General features: G+C 44.4%; 1 protein-coding gene across 10 annotated transcripts in view; it reads right to left on the bottom strand.

Moving 5' to 3' along the window:
* The window catches only part of LOC144495209 (nipped-B-like protein), a 728344-nt gene that overhangs the window by 545427 nt on the left and 160470 nt on the right, over positions 1-22447 (bottom strand). For 8 of the 10 annotated variants that reach the window (XM_078215273.1, XM_078215271.1, XM_078215278.1 and 5 more), the window contains exon 3: positions 16636-16801. The exons of the other annotated variants lie outside the window; for them this stretch is intronic. In XM_078215273.1, the coding sequence (XP_078071399.1) occupies positions 16636-16801 (166 nt within the window). The remainder of the gene's footprint in view (positions 1-16635; positions 16802-22447) is intronic. 10 annotated transcript variants of the gene reach the window in all.

The following is a 22447-nucleotide window of genomic DNA, read 5'->3' as shown; positions in this document are numbered from 1 at the left end:
AGAGCATTCAAACACCCAATCACGAACTCAACATCCGTCATGCCCTTCTCCTTGGTGAATACCGATACAAAGTACACATCTCACCCACTTCCTGTGGTTCCACACATAACTTCCCTCCATTGTCCTTGAGTGAACATAAGAACGAGGAGCAGGAGGAGGCCATCTGGCCCCTCGAGCCTGCTCCACCATTCAATAAGATCATGGCTGATCTTTTTGTGGACTCGGCTCCACTTACCCGCCCGCTCACCATAACCCTTAATTCCCTTTACTGTTCAAAAATTTATCTACCTTGCCTTAAAAACATTCGATGAGATAGCCTCAACTGCTTCACTGGGTAAGGAATTCCACATATTTACAACCCTTTGGGTGAAGAAGTTCCTCAAGTCAGTCCTACATCTGCTCCCCCTTATTTCGATGCCATGTCCCCTAGTTCTAGTTTCATCTGTCAGTGGAAACAACTTCCCTGCTTCTATCTTATCTATCCCCTTCATAACCTTATAGAGTCATAGAGGTTTACAGCATGGAAACAAGCTCTTCGGCCCAACTTGTCCACGCCACCCTTTGTTAAAACCCCCTAAGGTAGTCCCAATTGCCCGCATTTGGCCCATATCCCTCTATACCCATCTTACTCATGTAACTGTAATGCTTTTTAAAAGACAAAATTGTACGTGCCTCTACCACAACCTCTGGCAGCTTGTTCCAGACACTCACCACCCTGTGTGTGAAACAATTGCCCCTCTGGACCCTTTTGTATCTTTCCCCTCTCACCTTTAACCTATGCCCTCTAGTTTTAGACTCCCCTACGTTTAAGAACATAAAAACATAAGAAATAGGAGGAGTAGGCCATCTAGCCCCTCAAGCCTGCTCCGCCATTCAATAAGATCATGGCTCATCTGATAGTGGGTTCAGTTCCACTTACCCGCCCGCTCCCCATAACCCTTAATTGTTAAAAATCTATCCATCTGTGACTTAAACACATTTAACGAGGTAGCCTCTACTGTTTCATTGGGCAGAGAATTCCAAAGATTCATTACTCTCTGGGAGAAGAAGTTCCTCCTCAACTCTGTTGTAAATTGACTCCCCCGTATTTTGAGGCTTTGCCCCCTAGTTCTTGTTTCCATTGGAAGTGGAAATAACCTCGCTGCTTCTACCCTGTCTAGCCCCTTCATTATCTTCTATGTCTCTATAAGATCTCCCCTCAACCTTCTAAACTCCAATGAGTACAGGCCCAGTCTATTCAATCTCTCCTCATAAGCTACCCCCTCATCTCCGGAATATCTTTTGGGAAAAGATATTGACTAGCTCATCTATGCTCCTCATTATTTTATAGACCTCTATAAGATCACCCCCTCGGCCTCCTACACTTCAGAGAAAAAAGTCTGACTCTATCCAGCCTCTCCTTATAACTCAAACCATCAAGTCCCAGTGGCATCCGAGTAAATCTTTCCTGCACTCTTTCTAGTTTAATAATATCCTTTCTATAATAGGGTGACCAGAACTGTACAGACTATTCCAAGTGTGGCCGTACCAATGTCTTGTATAACTTCAACAAGACGTTCCGATTCCTGGATTCAATGTTCTAACCAATGAAACCAAGCATGCTGACTGCCTTCTTCACCACTCTGTCCACCTGTGACTCCACTTTCAAGGAGCTAACGACCTGTACCCCAAGATCTCTTTGTTCTGTAACTCTCCCCAATGCCCTACCACTAACTAAGCCCTGCTCTGGTTCAATCTACCAAAATTCATCACCTCGCATTTATCCAAATTAAACTTCATCTGCCATTCATCAGCCCACTGGCCCAATTGATCAAGATCTTGTCGCAATCCAGGAAAATCTTCTTCACTGTCCACTGTGCCACTAATCTTGGTGTCATCTGCAAACTTACGAACCATGCCTCTTATATTATAAATGACAAATAACAGTGGACCCAACACCGATCCGAGGCACACCGCTGGTCACAGGCCTCCAGTTTGAAAAACAACCCTCTACAACCACCCTCTGGCTTCTGTCATCAAGCAATTTTGTATCCATTGAGATACCTCACCCTGGATCCTGTGAGATTTAACCTTATGCAACAACCTACCATGCGGTACCCTGTCAAAGGCCTTGCTAAAGCCCATGTAGACAACATCAATTGCACTGCCCTCATCTAACTTCTTGGTTACCCCTTCAAAAAACTCAATCAAATTTGTGAGACATGATTTTCCACTCACAAAGCCATGCTGACTGTCCCTAATCAGTCCTTGCGTCTCTAAATGCCTGCAGATCCTGTCACTCAGAATACCTTCCAACTTACCTACCACAGATGTGAGGCTCACTTGCCTGTAGTTCCCAGGCTTTTCCCAGGCTTTTCCCTGCAGCCCTTTATAAAGAAAGGCACAATATTTGCCACCCTCCAATCTTCAGGCAACTCACCCGTGACAATCGATGTTTCAAATATCACTGTGAGGGGACCCACAACTTCCTCCCGGGTTTCCCACAATATCCTGGGATACACTTCATCATGTCCCGGGGATTTATCTACCTTGATGCGCTTTAAGACTCCCAGCACCTCCTTCTCTGGAATATGTACATTCCTCAAGACATCACTTTTTATTTCCCCAAGTTCTCTGACATCCGTGCTTTTCTCAACAGGAAATACCGATGAGAAATATGCTTGTCGCCACACTACCAGAAGGACGTGGAGGCTTTGGAGAGAGTACAGAGGAGGTTTACCAGGATGTTACCTGGTATGGAGGGGCTTAGTTATGAGGAGAGATTGGGTAAACTGGGGTTGTTCTCCCTAGAAAGACGGAGGATGAGGGGAGACTTAATAGAGGTGTATAAAATTATGAAAGGCATAGATAGGGTGAACGGTGGGAAGCTTTTCCCCAGGTCGGTGGTGACGTTCACGAGGGGTCATGGGGTCATAGGTTCAAGGTGAAGGGGGGGGAGGTTTAACACAGATATCAGACGGACATATTTTACACAGAGGGTGGTGGGGGCCTGGAATGCGCTGCCAGGCAAGGTGGTGGAGGCGGACACACTGGGAACGTTTAAGACTTATCTAGACAGCCATATGAACGGAGTGGGAATGGAGGGATACAAAAGAATGGTCTAGTTTGGACCAGGGAGCGGCGCGGGCTTGGAGGGCCGAAGGGCCTGTTCCTGTGCTGTATTGTTCTTTGTTCTTGTTCTATCTCTAACTTGTGTTTAACCCTCTCTCCACTCACATTGTCTGTACCTTTAAGACTTGATTACCTAAGGACGCGCATTGCAACCATTATTTTGTAAATTGAGTTTGTGTCCTTATATGCCCTGTTTGTGAACAGAACTCCCACTCACTTGATGAAGGAGCAGCGCTCCGAAAGCTTGCAGCTTGTGCTACCAAATAAACCTGTTGGACTTTAACAATGACAAATGCGGTTGATGAAGGATGGGCCGTGGATGTCGTCTATATGGATTTCAGTAAGGCATTTGACAGAGTCCCTCATGGCAGGTCGGTTAAGAAGGTTAAGGCTCATGGGATACAAGGAGAGGTGGCTAGATGGGTAGAAAACTGGCTTGGCCACAGGAGAGAGGGTAGCAGTCAAAGGGTCTTTTTCCGGCAGGAGGTCTGTGACCAGTGGTGTTCCACATACATATATATATATATATAAATGATTTGGAAGAAGGTGTAACTGCTGTAATCAGCAAGTTTGCGGATGACATGAAGATGGCTGGAGTTGCGGATAGCGATGAACATTGTCGGACAATACAGCAGGATATAGATAGGCTGGAAAATTGGGTGGAGAAATGGCAGATGGAATTTAATCCAGATAAATGCGAAGTGATGCATTTTTGGAAGAACTAATGTAAGGGGGAGTTATACAATAAATGGCAGAGCCATCAAGAGTATAGAAACACAGAGGGACCTAGGTGTGCAAGTCCACAAATCCTTGAAGGTGGCAGCACAGGTGGAGAAAGTGGTGAAGAAGGCATACGGTATGCTTGCCTTTATAGGACGGGGTATAGAGTATCATAGAATCCCTACAGTACAGAAAGAGGCCATTCGGCCCATCGAGTCTGCACCGACCACAATCCCACCCAGGACCTACCCCCATATCCCGACACATTTACCCACTAATCCCTCTAACCTACGCATCTCAGGACACTAAGCACAATTTTAGCATGGCCAATCAACCTACCCTGCACATCTTTGGACTGTGGGAGGAAACCGGAGCACCCGGAGGAAACCCGGAAGAAATCCAGTATAAAAGCTGGAGTCTGATGTTGCGGCTGCATAGAACGCTGGTTAAGCCACATTTGGAGTACTGCGTCCAGTTCTGGTCGCCGCACTACCAAAAGGACATGGAGGCTTTAGAGAGAGTGCAGAGAAGATTTACCAGGATGTTGCCTGGCATGGAGGATCTTAGCTATGAGGAGAGATTGGGTAAACTGGGCTTGTTCTCCCTGGAAAGACGGAGAATGAGGGGAGACCAAATAGAGGTGTACAAAATTATGAAGGGTTAGATAGGGTGAACAGTGGGAAGCTTTTTCCCAGGTCGGAGGTGACGATCACGAGGGGTCACGGGCTCAAGGTGAGAGGGGCGAGGTATAACTCAGATATCAGAGGGACGTTTTTCCACAGAGTGGTGGGGGCCTGGAATGCGCTGCCAAGTAGGGTGGTGGAGGCAGACACGCTGACATCGTTTAAGACTTACCTGGATAGTCACATGAGCAGTCTGGGAATGGAGGGATACAAACGAATGGTCTTGTTGGGCCAAGGAGCTTGGAGGGCCGAAGGGCCTGTTTCCTGCGCTGTACTGTTCTTTAACCTGGTGTTGTGAGACTTCTTATTGTGCTTACCCCAGTCCAACGCCGGCATCTCCACATCTTAAATACCAATGCAGGTCAGTGGGACTAGGCAGAAAAATGGTTCGGCACAGCCAAGAAGTGCCAAAAGGCCTGTTTCTGTGCTGTAATGTTCTATGGTTCTATGGTCACTGCTCTGCCCATCTGACCAATCCATCCCTATCTTTATGTATCGCAAGACAATCTTCTTCACTATTAACCACTCTACAATCTTGGTGCCATCTATAAACTTGCTCATCATCCTGGATCATCTGTATCATTTATGTATATAACAAACAACAAGGGTCCTAGTACCGGTCCTTGTGGTACACCGCTGGACACTGGCCTCCAATCAATCGAACAGCCTTCTACCACGACCCCGTGTGTGTAAAGTTTATTTGTCACAAGTAAGACTTACATTAACACTGCAATGAAGATACTGTGAAATTCCCCTCGTCGCCACAGTCCGGCGGCGCCTGTTCAAGTCAATGCACCCTAACCAGCACATCTTTCAGAATGTGGGAGGAAATCGGAGTACCGGGAGGAAACCCATGCAGACACGGGGAGAACATGCAAACTCCATCGACAGTGACCCAAGACCAGAATTGAATCCGGAACCCTAGCGCTGTGAGGCAGCAGTGCTAACCACTGTGAAATCATAGAAATCATAGAAACCCTACAGTGCAGAAGGAGGCCATTCGGCCCATCAAGTCTGCACCGACCACAATCCCACCCAGGCCCTACCCCCCACATATTTACCCGCTAATCCCTCTAACCTACGCATCTCAGGGGCAATTTTAACCTGGCCAATCAACCTAACCCGCACATCTTTGGACTGTGGGAGGAAACCGGAGCACCCGGAGGAAACCCACGCAAACACGAGGAGAATGTGCAAACTCCACACAGACAGTGACCCGAGCCGGGAATCGAACCCGGGACCCTGGAGCTGTGAAGCAGCAGTGCTAACCACTGTGCTACCGTGCCGCCCCTAGCACAACCACTGTGCTACCATGCCAGTGTCCTATTACTAAACCAGTTTTGGATCATGCCACCAAGTTTCAGGGAATTCCACGTGCTTCAACCTTCTCAATCAGTCTCCCATGTGGAACTTCAGGTGGGTAAGACAGCATATGAAACACATTCCTTTATTATCCAAGATGTGGAGATGCCGGCATTGGACTGGGGTGGGCACAGTAAAAAGTCTCACAACACCAGGTTAAAGTCCAACAGCTGTATTTCTGGAAATATGAGTTTTTGGAGCGCTGTTCCTTCATCAGACATAGAATTTTGGTGCAAATGATGTAAAACACTAGTTAGTACACCTGGAGTATTGTGTGCAGTTCAGGTCACTTCATTACAAAGAACAAGCTATTCTCTTCCTGGCAATTTCTATGAAATAGAATTAATGACCTCACAGTAAAGGTATCCGAGGTAGCAGTTATCATAAGTTGGTTCAATTTGGTTGAGTCTTACATGACCTCAAGGATGGGCAATAAATGCTGGCCCAGCCAGCGATCCCCACATCCCATGAACAAATAAAAAAAATATTCAGTTTGAGAGAGATAGAAGTAGGTCTAAGATCAGTGTTTTAAACACTCCCGACACTAACATTACTTGGTACAATCCCCCAATCTGAAAAACATTGACAAACAAGCCCTTTTTAAAATCCAAGTGGACACTGACCTTCCTCGTCTGTGTCACATTTTGTCAATAAGCCTTTGTGGTATGACAAAATTGTTGCGGTGCAGAAAGTGGCCAATTGACCCATCATGTCTGTACCAGCTCTCCAGACAAGCAACCTGACTTAGCACTATTCTTCTGCCTTTTCCCCCCATGGCCCTTAACATTGTTCCTATTCAAGGAATCATCTAATACCACCTTGAATGCCTTGATTGAACCTGCCTCCACCGTACATCCAGGTTGTGCATTCCAGACCCAAACCACTCGTTGTGGGATCAGGTTTTTCCTCACTTCACATTTGCTTGTCTTCTAAAGCACTAAATGTGTGCCCTCCCATTCTTGATCCTTTTGAGAGGGGAACAGTTTCTCCCCATCTACTCTATCCAGCCCCTTCATGATTTTGAACATTTCTATCAAATCTTCTCTTAGCCTTCTTCTCTCGAAGGAGAGCTATCCCAAACTTGACAATCAATCCTCATAACTGAAATTTCTCATCCCTGGAACCATTCTCTCCAATGCATTCACATCCTTCTTATAGTATGGTGCACAAAACTATGCACAATACAGTTGTGTTTTACTCTATGCCTCTATTAATAAAGCCGAGAATACTATATGCTTTATTCTCCACCTGTCCTGCCACCTTCAATGAGCTATGCACATATACACCCAGGTCCCTCTGCTCCTGCACCTATAAGAATATCATCCCTTATTTTGTAATGTTTCTTCATGTTCTTCCTATAAAATGCATCAGTTCACACTTCTCTGCATTGAATTTCATCTGCCATCTATGTGCCAACTCCACCAACTTGTGCTCTTGAAGTTCTACACTGTCCTTATCACAGTTTACAATATTTCCATGTTTTGTGTCATCCACACACTTTGAAATTGTCCCCTGCGTACCAAGATCTAGATCATTAATATATATCAGGAAAAGCAAGGGTCCCAATACCGCCTGGGGAACACCACTAAAACCTTCCTCCAGCCCAAAAATATCCAGCTCTACTCCCTATAATTCGCCCAATTTTGTATCCATGTTGCTTGTGTCCCTTTTATTTCATGAGCTATAACTTTTCTCAAAAGCCTGTTGTGTGGCACTGTATCGAATGCTTTCTGAAAATCCATGTACAACACATCATCAGCATTACCCTCATCGACCCTTTGTTACAAAGAAAAGTACAGCACAGGAACAGGTTCTTCGGCCCTCCAAGCCTGCACCGAACATTATGCCTGCCTAAACTAAAACCGTATGCACTTAGAATCCGTGTCCTTCCAATTCATGCATCCATCTAGTTGCCCCTTAAATGTCACCATCATACTTACTCCCACCACCTCCCTCGGCAACGTGTTCCAGACATTCACCACCCTCTTTTTAAAAAAAACTTGCCTCGGACATCTCCTCTAAAAACTTTTCCCCACGCACCTTAAACCTATGGCCCCTAGTACTTGACTTTTCTACCCTAGGAAAGAGCATCTATCCACTTTGTCCATGCCCCTCAATCTTGTAAAACTCTATCAAGTCACCCCTCAACCTCTGTCGTTCCAGTGAGAACAAACCGAGTTTATCCAACCTCTCCTTATAGCTAATGCCCTCCAGTCCAGGCAACATCCTGATAAATCTTTTCTGTACCCTCTCCAAAGCATCCACATCCTTCTGATAGTGTGGCGATCAGAATTGTACACAATATTCAAAATGAGGCCTAACTACGGTTCTGTACAGCTGCAACATGACCTGCCAATTTTTATACTCAATGCCCCGACCGATGTCGGCAAGCGTGCCTTCTTGATTACCTTACCAACCTGCGTTGCCACTTTCAGTGATCATGTACGCCCAAATTTCTGCATGTCAATACTCCGAAGGGTTCTACCATTTACTGTATAATTCCTACATAGAGTCATAGAGGTTTACAGCATGGAAACAGGCCCTTTGGCCCAAATTGTCCATGCGCAACTTTTTTTAAACCCTTAAGCTAATCCCAATTGCCTGCATTTGGCCCATATCCCTCTATACCCATCTTATCCATGTAACTGTTTAAATGCTTTTTAAAAGACAAAATTGTACCCACCTCTACTACTACCTCTGGCAGCTTGTTCCAGACACTCACCACCCTGTGTGTGAAAAAATTGCCCCTCTGGACACTTTTGTATCTCTCCCCTCTCACCTTAAATCTATACCCTCTAATTTTAGACTCCCCTACCTTTGGGAAAAGATATCGACTATCTAGCTGATCTGTGCCTCTCATTATTTTATTGACCTCTATAAGATCACCCTTCAGCCTCCTAAGCTCTAGAAAAAAATGTCCCAGTCTATCCAGCCTCCCGTTATAACTCAAACCATCAAGTCCCGGTAGCATCCTAGTAAATCTTTTCTACACTCTTTATAGTTTAATAATATCCTTTCTATAATAGGGTGACCAGAACCGTACACAGTATTCCAAGTGTGGCCTCACCAATGTCTTGTACAACTTCAACAAGACATCCCAACTCCTGTATTCAATGTTCTGACCAATGAAACCAAGCATGCCAAATGCCTTCTTCACCGCTCTGTCCACCTGTGACTCCACTTTCAAAGAGTTATGAACATGTACCCCTGGATCTCTTTGTTCTGTAACTGTCCCCAACGCCCTACCATTAACTGAGTAAGTCCTGCCCTGATTCAATCTACCAAAATGCATGACCTTGCATTTGTCTAAATTAAGCTCCATCTGCCATTCGTCAGCCCACTGGCCCAATTGATCAAGATCGCGTTGCAATCGGAGATAACTTTCTTCACTGTCCACTATGCCACCAATCTTGGTGTCATCTGCAAGCTTACTAACCATTGCAAACTTACTAACCGTGCATTGTTCTTTGTTCATTGGACCTTCCAAAATGCATTACCTCACATTTGTCCGGATTAAACACCATCTGCCATTTCTCCGCCCAAGTCTCCAACCGGTCTATATCTTGCTGTATCCTCTGACAATCCTCTTCACAATCCACAACTCCACCAATTTTTGTGTCATCCGCGAACTTACTAATTAAACCAGCTACATTTTCCTCCAAATCATTTATATATACTACAAACAACAAGGTCCCAGAACTGATCCCTGTGGAACACCACTAGTCACAGCCTTCCAGTCAGAAAAGCACCCCTCTACTGCTACCCTCTTCCTTCTATGGCCAAGCCAGTTCTGTATCCATCTTGCAGCTCTCCTCTGATCCTGTGACTTCACCTTTCATACCAGTCTACCATGAGGTACTTTGTCAAAGGCTTTACTGAAGTCTATGTATAACAACATCCACTGCCTTTCTACCATCTATCATCTTCGCCACTTCCTCGAAAAACTCAATCAAGTTAGTGAGGCACGACCTCCCCTTCACAAAACAATGCCCTCTATCACTAATTAGTCATTTATTCCAAATGTGAGTAAATCCTATCCCTAATATTCTTTTCTAATAATTTCCATCCCACTGTTGTAAGGCTCAGCGACCTATAATTTCCTGGATCATCCCTTTTGCCCTTCTTAAACAATAGAACAACATTGGCTATTCCCCAGTTCTCTGGAACTTCACCTGTAGCCAATGAGGATACATAGATTTCTGTCAAGGCCTCAGCAATTTCCGCTCTTGCCTCCCTCAGTATTCTGGGGAAGATCCCATCAGGCCCTGGGGACTTGTCTACTTTAATGCTTTTTATGGTACCCAACACCTCCACCTTTTTGATATCGACATGACCCAGAATATCTACACATCGTACCCTAGGCTCCTCATCCACCAAGTTCCTCTCTTTGGTGAATACTGAGGCAAAGTATTCATTTAGTATCTCGCCCATTTTCTCTGGTTCCATGCATAGATTCCCTTGCACTATCCTTGAATGGACCAACACTTTCCCTGGCTAGCCTCTTGCTCTTTACATTATTATAAAATTCCTTAGGATTTTCCTTAATCCTGTTACCTCCTCATGAAACTCCAGCAAGTTAGTTAAACTTAATTTTCCTGTTAGAAATTCCTGCTGTCACTTACTAATCAATTCACATTTTTCTATGCGATTATTAATTCCAACCTGAATAATTGTTACTAGAAGCTTGTTCACCACTGATATTGTTAAACTAAGATTAAAGTAAAATACTGTGGATGTGGAAAACAGAAAATGCTGAATAAACTCAACACATCTGGCAGCAAAACGTTTCAGATGGAGTCACAGAGGTTTGCAGCATGGAAACAGGCCCTTCAGCCCAACTTGCCTATGCTGCCCTTTGTTTTAAACCCCGAAGCTCGCCCCAATTGCCTGCGTTTGGCCCTTTTCCCTCTATACCCATCTTACCCATGTAACTGCCTAAACGCTTTTTAAAAGAGAAAATTGCACCCGCCTCTACTACCTCTGGCAGTTCGTTCCAGACACTCAACACCCTCCGAAAAAATTGCTCCTCTAGATCCTTTTGTATCTCTCCCCTCTTACTTTAAACCTATGCCCTCTAGTTTTAGGCTCCCCTACCTTTGGGAAAAGATATTGATTATCTAAGCTGATCTGTGCCCCTCATTATTTTATAGACCTCTATAAGATAACCCCTCAGCCTCATACGCTCCCGAGAAAAAAGTCCCAGTCTATCCAGCCTCTCCTTATAACTCAATCCATCAAGTCCCGGTAGCATCCTAGTAAATGTCTTCTGCACTTTTTCTAGTTTAATAATATTCTTTCTATAATAGGGTGACCAGAATTGCACATAGTATTCCAAGTGTGGCCTTACCAATGTCTTGTACAACTTCAACAAGACATCTCAACTCCTGTGTTCAATGTTCTGACCGACGAAACCAAGCATGCCGAATGCCTTCTTCACCACTCTGTCCACCTATGACTCCACTTTCAAGGAGCTATGAACCTATACCCCTAGATCTAAATGAACTCTGTAGAGGGACCGTTAAGATCTGAAACATTAACTTGAAGTTTCTCTACACAGATGCTGAATTTATCCAGCATTTTCTGTCTTTATTACTAATGACTGGCCTGTAATTCTGGGGATTTCCTTTCAAACTTTTTTGAACAAGGACATAACATTTACAATTCTCCAGTCCTCTGGCATTTCCCCAAGTTGAAAGAAGACTGGAAGATTATGGCCAGCACCCTTGCAATCTCAATTCTCACTTCTTTGAATACCCTTGGATACATCTCGGGCAGTGCGGTTCTCGTCATCTTTCAGTACCCAAGGTCTTTAACTTTTATTTGAGCAAAACATTTGACAAGGTCCCACATGGCAGACTGATGAGAGAAGGTTCAGGCACATGGAATTCAGAGAAACTTGGCAAGATGGATCAGAACCTGGCTTAAGTAATGGGACTCAAAGGATGCCGGTGTCCAGTGGTGTACCACAAGGTTCAGTACTTGGATCCTTGCTTGTTATATACATAAACGATATAGATGAAATTGTGGGGGCAATGATAAGCAAGTTTGCAGAAGACACTAACATTGGTAGGGTGGTTAATAGTTAAGATGTTGTAGGTTAGAGAGATATATAGATGGGTTGGTCAGATGGGCTGGTCAGATGGGCAGACCAGTGACAGATAGTATTTAACCTTGAAAGTGGGAATTGATGCACTTTGGAAGAAAAAATAAGATGGCGTATTTAATGACTGGCAGGACACTGGGAAGCTCAGAAGAACAGAGGGATCCTGGGGTAATTATTCACTGATCCCTGAATTCGGCAGAGCAAGTGAATAGGACAGTTAAGGCGGCATTTGGGACACTTGCTTTCATCAGTCGGGACAGAGCATAAGAGCAAGGAGATAATGTTGGAGCTGTGCAGTGCGTTGGTTAGGCCACAGCTGGAGTACTGTGCGCAGTTCTGGTCACCTCACTATAGGAAGGATGTGATAGCACTCGAGGGGGTACACAGAGGAAGTTCACCAAGATGTTGCCTGGGATAGATGATTTGAGCTGTAAGGAGAGACTAGATAGGCTTGGATTGTTTTCTTTAGAGCAGAGAAGGCTGAAAGGGGACATGATTGAGGTTTTTTAAATTCATTTGTGGGACATGGTGTTACTGACTGGCCAGCATTTATTGCTCGTCCCTAGTTGTCCTTGAGAAGGTGGTGGTGAGCTGCCTTCTTGAATCGCTGCAGTCCATGTGCTGTGGGTTGACCCACAATGCCATTAGGGAGAGAATGCCAGGATTTTGACCCAGTGACTGAGAAGAAACGGCGATATATTTCCAAGTCAGGATGGGGAGTGGCTTGGAGGGGAACTTGTAGGTGGTGATGTTCCCATGTATCTAGATGGAAGTGGTCATGGGTTTGGAAGGTGCTGTCGAAGGATCTTTGGCGAATTGCTGCAATGAATCTTGCAGATAGTACACAATGCTGCCACTGAGCATCAATGGTGGAGGGAGTGGATGTTTGTAGATAGTGGTGCCAATCAAGCAGGCTTTTGTCCTGGATGGTGTCAAGCTTCTTGAGTGTCATTGGAATTGCACGTATCCAGGCAAGTGGGGAGTATTCCATCACGCTCCTGACTTGTGCCTTGTAGATGATGGACGGGCTTTGGGGAGTCAGGAAGTGAGTTACTCGCCACAGTATTCCTAGCCTCAGACCTGCCCTTGTAGCCACTATGTTTTTGTGGCAAGTCTAGTTGAGTTTCTGGTCAATGGTAACTCCAAGAATGTTGACAATGGGGGATTCAGTGATGGTAACACCATTGAATGTCATGGGGCAGTGGTGAGAGTGTCTCTTATTGGTGATAATCATTGCCTGGCATTTGTGTGACGCAAATGTTACTTGCCACTTGTCAGCCCAAGATAAGATTATGAGGGGTACAGACAGGGAGTAGGGAGCAGCTGTTCCCCTTGGTTGAAGGGTCAATCACGGGGAGGCATAGTTTTAGGGCAAGGCACAGGAGTTTCAGAGGGTATTTGAGAAAAAAACGTTTTCACTTGGAGGTTTGTGGGAATTTGGAATGCACTGCCTGGAAAGGTAGTAGAGGTCGGAAACCTTACAACTTAAAAAAAATATATGGATGAACACCTGAAAGATCCCATTATGATAAGTGCAGGAAAATGGGATTAGCGCACCTTTCGTAGTAGATATCGTCAGTGCAGACTCAATAGGCCAAATGGCCTTTTCTGCACTGTATGACACTTCTAACTTCCTCATTATCAATTTTGAACCCTTTTGGGGACAGAGTTCCCTCATCTTGTCACCATGTCCTGGGCAGCATCTACCTCCGTGGTAAAGATGGATGCAAGTATCATCTAATACCTCAGCCATGTCCCCTACCTCCATATCTAGATTCCCTTTTAGGTCCTTAATAGACCATATTCCTTTTTTTAAACCACCTTTTTACTATTTACCAGAAGTCCCTTTATGTTGGCTGCCAATCTTTTCCCATAATCACTCCTTGCTTCTCGACATGTGTTTTTATCTCCCCTCTGAAGCTTCTGCATTCCTTCTGGTTCTCAACTGTATTGACACCTGTAATAAGCACACTTTTCTTCAACTCTATCTCCTTTTTCATCCAGGGAGCTTAGGATTTGTTTGCCCTACCTTTAAGGAAATATACCTCGACTGTGCCTGGACCACTTCTGTTTAAAAGGTAGCCGAGTGTTCAATTATAATTTTTCCTGCCAACCTCTCATTCCAGTCTAACCGCCCCAGCTTCATTCTCGTCCCAGAGAAGTGAGTTCTCCAAGTTAATTATTTTTACTCTGGATTGCCTATTACCCTTTTCTATCATCATCCTCAACCTTACAATACAGTGTCTCCCAAATGCCCCCCGCCCCTTACACTTGATCTACCTGTCCCAACTAGTTTTCAAGAACCAGGTCCAAGATTGGATACTTTCTTGTTGGACTAGACACTTACGCTGTTTTAAAAAAAACGTCCTGAACATAAATCTCGGAATATATGCTCTGCTCCACCCTTTCCACGACCACTACCCCAGTCTACATTCAGGTACTTATAATTCCACCATTATAACTATATAATATTTGCATCTCTCTTTAGTTTCCCTGCAGATTTGTTCTACATCTTCCCAATAGTTGATGGCATACAGACTACACCGAGCAATGAAGCTGCACCTTTTTTGTCCCTTGAATTCTCTGGGACATTCTTTCTCCAGCACTGCAATGCTCTCCCTAACCAATACCAACCCATCCCTGTCCCTTTCCTTTTTTATCTTTTCTGAACACCTCATAGGAATATTTAACACCTAGTCTTTCCCTTTCTTGAACCAGGTCTCTTTCATCACCAGATTATAATATTTCCACAATAAATCTGCGACTAACTTCCCAATCGCATTTCCTATAACTTGTGCATTCAGGTACATGCAGAGTAATCCTGATTTTGATGTCACGACCCTTTACTTCATCTTCACTTATTAACTTACTATTCTCTGTCCCTCCCAGTATTTTGTGCATCCTGGCATTCCTTTCTAATGTTTCCTCTTCATTCCCATACCCTTGCCATGTTAGTTTAAAGCCCTCAGTCCCAGTTCTGTTGAGGTGCAACCTGCACAGATCATACAGATGCCATATTCCCCAAAGCCAGTCCCAGGGCTTATCAAACACTTCCTTAAAATCCATATAGACAACATTCATTGCATTCCCTTCATTAATCTTCCCTTGCAATATTGGTCATATGCTGCCTAATTTCAAGGATAGCAACTCTCACCTCATCTTTTGAATTAATCTCTTTTGCCCATGTTTGTACCAAGGCTATGAGGAGGTCAGGAATTAAATGGTCCTGCACAACCCAAGCTGAGCATTATTGCTAAATACTGTCAGGGGGTCAGTTTAGCTCAGTTGGCTGGACAGCTAATTCGTCATGCGGAGTGACGCCAACAGCATAGGTTCAACTCCCATACCAGCTGAGGTTAATTATCAAGGCCCCGCCTTCTCAACCTTGCCGCTCACCTAAGGTATGGTGATCCTCAGGTTAAATCACCACCACCCTGAGGGGCAGGGCAGTCTATGATCATCTGGGACTATGGCAACCTTACTTGTCCACAATACCTTGCATCACTTTGCTGATGATCAAGAATACAGCAGGCGGTAAATGGCATGGTGGCCTTCATTGCGAGAGGTTGCGAGTACAGGAGCAGGGATGTGTTGTTGCAATTATACAGGGCCTTGGTGAGGCCACACCTAGAATATTGTGTGCGGTTTTGGTCTCCTTTTCTGAGGAAGGATGTTCTTGCTCTCGAGGGAGTGCAGCGAAGGTTTACCAGGCTGATTCCGGGGATGGTGGGACTGATGTATGAGGAGAGATTGATTAGGTTAGGATTGTTTTTGCTGGAGTTCAGACGAATGAGGGGGGTTCTCACAGAGACTTATAAAATTCAAACAGGTCTAGACAGGATAGATGCAGGGAGGATGTTCCCAATGGTGGGGGAGTCCAGAACCAAGGATCACAGTCTGAGGATTCAGGGTAAATCATTTAGGACGGAAGTGAGGAGACATTTCTTCACCCAAAGAGTGGTGAGCCTGTGGAATTCATCACCACAGGAAGTAGTTGATGCCAAAACATTGAATACATTCAAGAGGCGGCTGGATATAGCACTTGGGGCGAATGGGATCAAACCTTATGGGGAAATAGCAGGATTAGGCTATTGAGTTGGAATATCAGCCATGATCTTAATGAATGACAGAGCAGGCTCGAAGGGCCAAATGGCCGCCTCCTGCTCCCATCTTCTATGTTTCTGTGTGTCTATGTAATAAACTGATGGGATGAATATTGGGCAGATTGGATTTGTCCTGTTTGCGGGGACAGGGCATAATTAGGCAATTTTTCACATTGTTGTTAGCTCTTGACATTGTAGCTATATTGGAATTTCTTGGCCAGGAGTGTGGCTACTTCTGGAGCACGTTTTCCGTACTACAACCAGCATATCATCAAAGTCCATAGCCTTTGCTGGGTAAAGAGAAGTGAAAACACTTTACAATGGCCATAATAGAATTTGGCATTCTGGTGAAATAGCAGCAAAGCCATTAAGAATATTCAAAATAAGTTGACTGCTGAACTGGGATGTACAAGGTATTGGCTGGATAAGCTTCAGTGGCTAAACTGCTCGTGTCTTTGTAGATTCTGTGCTACAATAGCCATGACATTGTGGGATATGAAGTGTTACACATATTTAATGACCTTTGCTAACCAGAGAATAAGACCATACTTACATATGATCCGTGGAGACTTGGCTGAGGCTATGTACTAACTGTGTGACAAGACTCTCGTCCCTACAACCCATGAGGCAATTTACATCTTCAGCAATTCTCCCTCCAAACAGCAAGCTTTTGGTGGTGGTAGCAGGCAGTGGGGAGGGAAGTGGAAGCTGATTCAGTACTGTTTAGAGAAAAAAAAACATCCATTCAGAAATCTGACAACTATAAGCAATGCATAATGTAATCAAAACACGATTAAAGTCCTGAACTGAATTCAAGAACATTTTGGGCCCTTTAACAAAGATCAATATAGATCAACTAATTTCAAATTTGGTGATGTTGAGGAATGTTCCTGATGTATGTTGTCTTCCTTCACATTTCCCATTCCTCCCATTTTCCCAATCTATCTGAACCACACCCTCTGCAACCAAATAGCTCAACAGCAAATATATATCTCAAATGGTAGCCCGAGATGGAGATCTATATTTAACTGCATTTTTTTAAAGTTTTATTTTTTCAAGACAACACATTTGCAACCTAAAAGATTAATTGAAGTGTAACTTACATTAAAAAAAATCATAAAATATATTGGTACATATTAAGTAAAAATGTTAAAAACATTGAAATGCATGAAAATGTAATGACAAAAATAGACAAGACATTCAGCAGATAACAGGGAAGTCGAGGATGGGATATTAAATGGGAAACGGAAATAAAATATTAAAAGTACAAGCAATTCACCATGGCCACATTACATGGACAGAAGCACATGTAGATTTTATCATCTACTTTCACATGCATGAAGTTTGTGTAGCAATGCTGAATGAGGCTTCTCTCCACTTGAGAGGAGCTTAAGTACACATCAATGACCAAAACTTGACTTGGACTCATCTATCGCTACATTCTTAAAATCTCTGGTTCCTCTTTATATTGAGGGATTTGGTTGCTACCGTGTCCTGCAAGTAGTGCCAATACACACATTAGAAATGTAATATCGCACTCAGTCTTGCATAGTTTCAATATGCAAATATGTGGCTCAATTGGGCATACACTAATTCAACCTTCCAAACATAATTAAGTCCTTCCTTGAAAGAACCCTCCAACCTGACAGAAAAGAGCTTTAACATTTTTCTGAAGCCTTTCAAACAAGGAGAGTTTCCTACTTACGGACACAAATAATTTCACGTTGTTTCAACAGTCTCTGCAATAATCTTAAAGGGTACAGTCATTTGTATTTAAAGCAACTGTCTGTGTCAGGAATTCAAAGAAGTTCCAATGCTTTGAGCCTGCAAGGTAAGATAATGAAGGATGCACTATTGGAGATGCCAAGTCGTGGATGTTAAATGGTTTTTATGCAAACTCATGAAATTTGATCAGAGGTTATTCATACACAAGCATACCTCAGGAAGCAAACCCATTAAGATCTGCAGTACATTTATGTTGGCAAGAGTCACTGCTATCAATCCCATCTAAATATCAGCACCAAATCAGTGCAAGACCTCAGTGCCTGAGCACTATTTATTGACTACAGCTCAGCCTTCAACACCATTATTCCATTGAAACTCATCTCCAAACTCTGTGGCTTGGGCCTCGGCTCCTCCCTCTGCGACTGGATACTGAACTTCCTAACCCACAGACCACAATCAGTAAGGATAGGCAACAACACCTCCTCCACAATCATCCTCAACACCGGTGTCCCACAAGGCTGTGTTCTCAGCCCCCTACTTTACTCGTTATACACCTATGACTATGTAGCCAAATTCCCCATAAAATTTGATTTTCAAGTTTGCTGATGACACCACCGTAGTGGGTCGGATCTCAAACAATGACGAGAAGGAGTACAGGAAAGAGATAGAGAATCTGGTGAACTGGTGCAACGACAATAATCTCTCCCTCAATGATAACAAAAGGAAGGAGTACAGGAGCAGTAATGTATTGTTGCAATTAAACAGGGCCTTGGTGAGGGCACACTTAGAATATTGTGAGCATTTTTGGTCTCCGTTTAAGGAAGGATGTTCTTGCTCTCGAGGGAGTGCAGCGAATGTTTACCAGACTGATTCTGGGGATGGCGGGACTGATGTATGAGGAGAGATTGATAAGGTTAGGATTGTTTTCGCTGGTGTTCAGACAAATGAGGGGGGATCTCAGAGACTTATAAAATTCTAACAGGACTAGACAGGGTAGATGGAGGCAGGACGTTCCCGATGGTGGGGGTGTCCAGACCCAGGGGTCACAGTCTGAGGATACAGGGTAGGCCATTTAGGATGGAGATGAGGAGACATTTCTTCACCCAAAGAATGATGAGCCTGTGGAATTCATTATCACACGAAGCAGTTGATGCCAAAATATTGAATGTATTCAAGAGGCAGCTAGAAATAGCACTTGGGGCGAACGGTATCAAAGGTTATGGCATAGACCCTGGTATAGACTGGAAAGTGCTTAGGGCTGGGGGTCTGGACGGGGAGAAATTTGTAAAATGCGTACTGGAAGGTTCTTTGGAACAGTATGTAGATAGCCCAACTAGAGAGGGGGCTATACTGGATCTAGTTCTGGGAAATGAGCCCAGTCAGGTCAAAGTTTCGGTAGGGGAACATGTGGCAAATAGTGGCCACAACTCTGTTAACTTTAGGATAGTAATGGACAAGGACGAGTGTTGTCCTAAGGGTAGGGTGCTAAATTGGGGGAAGGTTAACTATAGCCGGATTAGGCAGGAATTGGTGGCCGTTGATTGGGAGAGGCTGTTCGGGGTAAGTCCACGTCTGGCATGTGGGAGTCTTTTAAGGAACAGTTGATAAGGCTGCAGGACAGGCATGTGCCTGTAAAAAGGAAAGATAGGAAAGGTAGGATTCGAGAGCATTGGATAACCAGGGAAATTGAGGATCATTGGTGAGACCACATTTGGAATAGTGTGTGCAGTTCTGGTCACCTCACTAGAAGGATGTGGAAGCGCTGGAAAGAGTGCAGAGGAGATTTACCAGGATGCTGCCTGGTTTGGAGGGTAGGTCTTATGAGGAAAGGTTGAGGGAGCAAGGGCTGTTCTCTCTGGAGCGGAGGAGGCTGAGGGGAGACTTAATAGAGGTTTATAAAATGATGAAGGGGATAGATAGAGTGAACGTTCAAAGACTATTTCCTCGGGTGGATGGAGCTATTACAAGGGGGCATAACTATAGGGTTCGTGGTGGGAGATATAGGAAGGATATCAGAGGTAGGTTCTTTACGCAGTGGTTGGGGTGTGGAATGGGCTGCCTGCAGTGATAGTGGAGTCAGACACTTTAGGAACATTTAAGCGGTTATTGGATAGGCACATGGAGCACACCAGGATGATAGGGAGTGGGATAGCTTGATCTTGGTTTCAGATAAAGCTCGGCACAACATAGTGGGCCGAAGGGCCTGTTCTGTGCTGTACTGTTCTATGTTCTATCTGATCAAAAAGAAATGAGAGGCGTACGTTAGGTCCAGGCAACTGAAAACAGATGCAGCTCTGGAGGAATACAGAGAGAGTAGGAAAGAACTCAAACGGGGAGTTAGAAGGGCAAAAAGAGGTCACGAAATGTTCTTGGCAGACAGGATTAAGGAGAATCCCAAGGCATTTTATTCATATGTTAGGAACAAAAGAGTTGTCAGGGAAAAAGTCGGACCTCTCAGGGACAAAGGAGGGGAATTATGCTTAGAACCCGAGGGAATAGGGGAGATCCTAAATGAATACTTTGCATCGGTATTCACAAAGGAGAGGAACTTGTTGACTGGGAGTGTCTCAGAGAGAGGTGTTGACCCGTTAGAGAGAATCTCCATTACAAGGGAGGAAGTGTTAGGTTTTTTAGGTAACATTAAAACTGACAAATCCCCAGGGCCTGATGGCATCTATCCTAGACTGCTCAGGGAGACGAGATGTAATTGCTGGGCCTCTGATGGAAATCTTTGTCTCTTCTTTGGACACAGGTGAGGTCCCTGAGGATTGGACGATAGCGAATGTGGTACCGTTATTTAAGGGTAGCAGGAATAACCGGGTACTTATAGGCCAGTGAGCTTGACGTCCGTGGTAGAACCATAGAAAATTACAGCTCAGAAACAGGCCTTTTGGCCCTTCTTGTCTGTGCCGAACCATTTTATGCCTAGTCCCACTGACCTGCACTTGGACCATATCCCTCCACACCCCTCTCATCCATGAACCCGTCCAACTTTTTCTTAAATGTTAAAAGTTTAGATTGCATTTACCACTTTATCTGGCAGCTCATTCCACACTCCCACCACTCTCTGCGTGAAGAAGCCCCCCCTAATATTCCCTTTAAACTTTTCTCCTTTCACCCTTAACCCATGCCCTCTGGTTTTTTTCTCCCCTAGCCTCAGCGGAAAAAGCCTGCTCGCATTCACTCTATCTATACCCATCAAAATCTTATACACCTCTATCAAATCTCCCCTCAATCTTCTACGCTCCAGGGAATAAAGTCCCAACCTATTCAATCTCTCTCTGTAACTCAGCTTCTCAAGTCCCGGCAACATCCTTGTGAACCTTCTCTGCACTCTTTCAATCTTATTTACATCCTTCCTGTAACTAGGTGACCAAAACTGTACACAATACTCCAAATTCGGCCTCACCAATGCCTTATATAACCTTACCATAACACTCCAACTTTTATACTCGATACTCTGATTTATAAAGGCCAATGTACCAAAGGCACTCTTTACGACCCTATCCACCTGTGACGTCACTTTTAGGGAATTCTGTACCTGTATTCCCAGATCTCTCTGTTCAACTGCACTCTTCAGAGTCCTACCATTTACCCTGTACGTTCTACTTTGATTTGTCCTTCCAAAGTGCAATATCTCACACTTGTCTGCGTTAAATTCCATTTGCCATTTTTCAGCCCATTTTTCTAGTTGGTCCAAATCCCTCTGCAAGCTTTGAAAACCTTCCTCACTGTCCACTACACCTCCAATCTTTGTATCATCAGCAAACGTGCTGATCCAATTGACCACATTATCACCCAGATCATTGATATAGATGACAAACAACAATGGACCCAACACCGATCCCTGCGGCACACCACTAGTCACAGGCCTCCACTCAGAGAAGCAATCCTCCACAACCACTCTCTGGCTTCTTCCATTGAGCCAGTGTCTTATCCAGTTTACTACCTCCCCATGTATACCTAGCGACTGAACCTTCCTAACTAACCTCCCATGAGGGACCTTGTCAAAGGCCTTGCTGAAATCCAGGTAGACAACATCCACCGCCTTCCCTTCATCCACTTTCCTGGTAACCTCCTCGAAAAACTCTAATAGATTGGTCAAACATGACCTACCACGCACAAAGCCATGTTGACTCTCCCTAATAAGTCCCTGTCTATTCAAATATTTGTAGATCCTATCCCGTATCACACCTTCCAATAACTTGCCCACCACCGACGTCAAACTTACTGGCCGATAATTTCCCGGATTTCTTTTGGAACCTTTTTTTTAAAACAACAGAACAGCATCAGACTCCAGCTTGTTGGAGAGGATTCTTAGAGACAGGATGTATGTGCATTTAGAACGGAACAATCTCATTAGTGACAGACAGCATGGTTTTGTAAGAGGGAGGTCGTGCCTTACAAATTTGGTGGAGTTTTTTTGAGGAAGTGACAAAAACGGTTGACGAAGAAAGGGCCGTGGATGTCGTCTATATGGATTTCAGTAAGGCATTTGACAAAGTCCCTCATGGCAGGTTGGTTAAGAAGGTTAAGACTCATGGGATACAAGGAGAGGTGGCTAGATGGGTAGAAAACTGGCTTGGCCACAGGACACAGAGGGTAACAGTCGAAGGGTCTTTTTCTGGCTGGAGGTCTAT

Source organism: Mustelus asterias, chromosome 6 (assembly GCF_964213995.1).
Source record: "Mustelus asterias chromosome 6, sMusAst1.hap1.1, whole genome shotgun sequence".
NCBI classification, from domain to species: domain Eukaryota; kingdom Metazoa; phylum Chordata; class Chondrichthyes; order Carcharhiniformes; family Triakidae; genus Mustelus; species Mustelus asterias.
This window is presented reverse-complemented; position numbering and strand designations above follow the sequence as displayed.